General features: G+C 50.6%; 1 protein-coding gene across 1 annotated transcript in view; it reads left to right on the forward strand.

The window, feature by feature from the left end:
• The window catches only part of FOXK1 (forkhead box K1), a gene marked incomplete at its 5' end in the record, with an annotated part of 74,614 nt that extends 70,195 nt beyond the window's left edge, over window positions 1-4,419 (forward strand). The window contains 4 exon segments of the mRNA XM_006143595.2: window positions 1,140-1,306; window positions 1,422-1,706; window positions 3,133-3,357; window positions 3,929-4,419. Of these exon segments, the coding sequence (XP_006143657.1) occupies window positions 1,140-1,306; window positions 1,422-1,706; window positions 3,133-3,357; window positions 3,929-4,224 (973 nt within the window). The 3' untranslated portion in view covers window positions 4,225-4,419.
• Between the last annotated feature and the right edge of the window lie 370 nt (window positions 4,420-4,789).

Consider the following 4,789-nt stretch of genomic DNA (forward strand, 5'->3'; position numbering starts at 1 on the left):
AAAGAGTGTGGAAGGTGTGACGTGGCGCCAAGTAGGATCTACGTGGGGAAATCAGATGACAGAAGACCCAGGTGACCAGTGAGATAACGTAGGAGGAAGGAGGAGACTGACTTGACTTCCAGAGACTGGATTTCTTTGGATGGAGGCAGCAGGACACAGGATTATGTTAGTAGAGGAAGGCCCGATCAGAGAGGACCTTGAGAGTTGGGCTAGGTCCTGCCAGTGTTGTTTGCAAATGAGTCAGGTGAAAAGTGGAATGAGCAGGCTGGCCTCCAGATCCAGGATGAGGAACAGAGGAGAGGTCAAGAGTGGTCTGAAGACACAGACCAGGCTGTGGGGCAGCAAAGAGGGGCAAGAGTGGGAGAGAGCGGTTAGGTCTGCCTGTGGGGCCTCAGTGGGCACAGATTATAAGTGGGATATTAGGGCCATTTCTCTCCCCACCTGGCTTCTGCCTCTGTCAGTGTACATCACACAACCTGTGTTGCACACTCAGTGGCACAGGTGGGCTGCATGTTCTTGCTGTACATGCGTTCGTTTGCTGGTTCCCAAGAAGAAAACTGATTCTGTCTCCAGGACTTCGGATCTCAGCTGTGCCATAGCTTGTCCCCTCCCATCCCTGGCTGGTAGCAGCCAATGAGGAGGCTTTATTTTAGAACCCAGGTCAAAAGCATCCTTGGATTATTGTTTATGCAAAATAAATGGTAGTTCGCCAAAGCTGGTTTTGCTCTCTGAATTGTCAAGTTTTCCTTGTGGGTAGATGTACCTATCAGACACCAAGGCTTTTGATCTGATACAGGCTGAGCCATTTTTCTGGAAGACAGGGTGGTGCCTATAGGAAATAAGTGCTATTGATTGTAGTATTTCCTGGGGAACTAGAACTTTGGCAGTCTCCTTCCATTTAATGGAGCCTCCCGCATTGACTGCAACTTTAAATGCTGGGTTTATGTTAAATGCAGTGGCAGTTGTCACTGTCTGGGACATCAGTGTTGGAAACACCTTGGGAGTACACAGAGAAACACTGGGAGGCCTGGGGCAGGGCCAGGGCCAGGTGGGGTATGGCCCTGACATGTGGAATGTGTGGTCAAGTGTCTTTTCCACATCTGAGCACGTTCTCCATGGTCCTTTCTTTTTCTTTCTAGGAGTGCTCCAGCCTCACCCACTCACCCTGGGCTAATGTCCCCTCGTTCCAGTGGCCTGCAGACTCCAGAGTGCCTATCCCGGGAGGGCTCACCCATTCCACATGACCCTGAGTTTGGGTCAAAATTAGCTTCAGTTCCAGAGTATCGGTATTCCCAAAGTGCACCTGGTAAAGAACAGTTTTATCCTTTTACTAAATATGGCAGAACCAAGAACAATGCCTAGCAAGAAGGGCAAAGCCTGGTGTGTGTGACACATCACATCTTTCTTTGTCTCCCATCCAGGCTCCCCCGTCAGTGCCCAGCCAGTGATCATGGCGGTGCCACCCCGGCCATCCAATTTAGTGGCCAAACCTGTGGCCTACATGCCAGCTTCAATAGTGACCTCACAGCAGCCCCCAGGCCACGCCATCCATGTGGTGCAGCAAGCTCCCACCGTCACCATGGTCAGGGTGGTCACCACCTCTGCCAGCTCTGCCAATGGATATATCCTCACCAGCCAGGGCTCAGCAGGGGGCTCCCATGACACAGCAGGCACTGCTGTGCTGGACTTGGGCAGCGAAGCCAGAGGTAACAGCCACTTTGCCCAAACTCAACATGATTGTCATTGCCTTCCAGAAGGGGTTACCTTCAGCCTGGACCTGGGGCACTCTGAGCCCACATGGTGGGCAGAGGCTAAGAGATGTTCTCTTTTCTGTCTTTTAGGGAATGTGTCCTTTTACATCAGCATTCATCGTCCTCAAAGGCATTCTTTTATTGAATTATGCTTTCAGATACACATAGCTGTTTCCTTGATTTTTTTTGTTTGTTTGTTTTTATCCTTAAGCTGACACTAAGTTGTGTGGCCTTGCATAAAATTGCAATTTAATGCATTCTAAGGGAGAAAGAATAGCTTAGGAGAACGAGCTCCTTTAGAGCTCCAGTGCGGAGTTGTTAGAAGTCATTTAGAGTGAAAAGTTTTTATGAATTCCTAAAGGAAATCTGGATCCCAGGGAAATAATGGGATAGACATTGAAAATGCAGCTAATACTGTAAAAGATCCTCTCCAGAATACTTTTTTAAAAAGTTTATTCATTTATTTTTTTTTTCCATGAGAGAGATAAGAGACCAAGACTCAGGCATCCCACACGAACACTGATCCACCCCCCAGCCTCAGCCAGCCCAGACCATGAACATGTGTGCACCCACACTCGGGTGCTTGGTGAAGTCCTGGGATGTGATCCCAGGACGTTTTTCTATGTGGGTTCAGTTGTGTTACCACTATACCACTCCCTGGTCCCTTTCTCAGTAATTTTTCAAATCAAGCAGTATCTCCTAACTTGTTATTTACACTACTGGCTTGATGTCAACAGTAGTTTTTTATTTTCATACTGTCATATTAAAGTTGTGCTGTGGTGAAAGAAGACTAAATTATAACTCTAGAAGCAAATCATTTCATTCCGAATAATACAATTTATTGCTCAGATTAAATTTGGGTATGTTAAATCTTAGAGGATTTAGGGCCGGCCCCATAGTGCAGTGGTTAAGCAGTGTGCATTGGGAACCAGATCCCACATTGCAAACCACAATTCGAGTCCTTGCCCAGCAGCTTAAGAGACTCGCTGGGTACCTGTATATGTATGCCCAAAATCCTGATGGGAAGGAGAAATAGAGGAGGAAGGATTGTGTCATGACTGTGCCCCATTGGTGGGTTCTTTCTTGTTTTTGCTCTCTTCTCTAACTCCCTCTGGAAAGCATACACACCCCCTCTGGTAATTAAAAAGTTGTTTTTTGGTTTTGGTTTTTTGTTTTTTCACTTTAAGGTATTTATTTCTAAAACCCTAATGATCATGTTTCTTTTTTTCAAAACACATTTTATCAGTGGGACTTCTCTTTTGAGAACCAGTCTTTCCCCATCTCAGCTTCCAGTTCATGGTTGAAGGCCTGTTGCCCAGGCAGCCATGGGCACCCACTGTTCATTGGCCACGGCTGGCTCTCATATACTCGTGTCCCATAGGATTGGAGGAGAAACCCACCATCGCATTTGCCACCATCCCTGCCGCCAGCCGAGTCATCCAGACAGTGGCCAGCCAGATGGCTCCAGGAGTCCCTGGACACACAGTCACCATCCTGCAGCCGGCCACACCAGTGGCCATTGGGCAGCACCACCTTCCAGTTCGGGCCGTCACTCAGAACGGAAAGCATGCTGTTCCCACAAACAGCTTAGCTGGCAGCACTTACGGTAAGGCCTGGCCACCCTGCAAGCTGTACCCTAAGCCCTATGGTTCCACCCTAGTCAGTGCAGCACAGGAGTGATGTCTTTCCAATACCACCCAGTCATCTGGTCAGTTTTCTTATGACCCTTATGTGTGCTAGGCATGTTTGGGAAAAGAGCCCAGAAGAAAGAACCTGACATCCCCACTGTTACAGTGCTCCCAACCCCATGCTGGGTTGAGTTGGGAAGTCACAGAAGAAAGAAAGGTGACCAGCATGCCAGGGACAGGGCAGGGTGTTGGAGTTCAATTTAAGTAGGACAGCTCAGAACGTGTGGTGTTGGTGTGAAGGAGGTGAGGGAGTGTGCTATTGGTACATCTGGGAGGGACATGGCAGTGATAGGAGCTCTGAGGTCCAGGAGGGGATGGTGCGTAGCCTGTGGGGAGCAGATCTGGGTGGGAGCTGGCCAAGGACCAGCACCAAGAGCTGCTTCAGCTGGGTGGTGAGTGTTCTAGAGGGATCACTTAGCCCCGTACCCAGAAGAACCAGTGTTGGTCCTAGCCAGATTCTGAGACTAACCTTCTCCTCCTTTTCCCCAGCCCTCACCAGCCCCCTGCAGCTACTGGCAGCCCAGGCAAGTTCATCCACACCAGTGGTGGTCACCCGGGTGTGCGAGGTGGGGCCCGAGGAGACAGTAGCAGCAGTCGGGGCAGCAGCCACCACAACTGCCACCACCACCACCACCACCCCAGCCACTGCCACCATTGCTTCAGCCTCTTCCAGCGGGGAGCCCGAGGTCAAGAGATCCCGGGTGGAGGAGCCCAGTGGGACTGCAGCCACACAGACCGGGGTGATCACAGCCGCCAGCCCCCAGGGGCCAGGCACGGGGGAGTGACGTCAGCTGTCACTGGCACAGACCCTGGAGCTGGACCTAATGGTGCAGACGGGCTGCACCACGGGCCGAGGAGAACAGCCACACAGCCAGCTGCCTGTGGTGTACGCCAAGCACCTGAACACGCTCGGCCCTTCCCGTTTATTTCCTATCCTCTCTGGTTTAAAGCAAAACACATAAATGAGTTCAGACAACTGATTGTATGATTCTGGAAGTTCTTTGTTTTCTTTCCTTCTCCTCAGCACCCTCTTCTCTCCCCAGGCTATTCTGTCGGGGGCATAGGAGCAGGCTGTAGCTCAGCCCTCGAGGATGTAGCAAGACAGCCACCCACGAGGAGGAGGAAGGCTCTACGCTCCATGTCTTGAAGGAGCAGCCTCCATCCTCAGGAGGACTGGACGGAGTGCAGCTTGGCACAGACCAGGCCTTCCAAGGGAGGACGGATGGTGCTGAGCTCCTTTCTACAGTAGACTGGGAACAGGCACGAGGAAGGCGGGAACAGCCCCACTGCAGACTGTTGTATGGTATCTTTTCGCTAAAAATGACAGAAAGTATTGGCATTAATTGGAGG

This window comes from Tupaia chinensis, unplaced genomic scaffold (genome assembly GCF_000334495.1).
Source record: "Tupaia chinensis unplaced genomic scaffold, TupChi_1.0 Scaffold000101_1, whole genome shotgun sequence".
Lineage (NCBI taxonomy): Eukaryota > Metazoa > Chordata > Mammalia > Scandentia > Tupaiidae > Tupaia > Tupaia belangeri.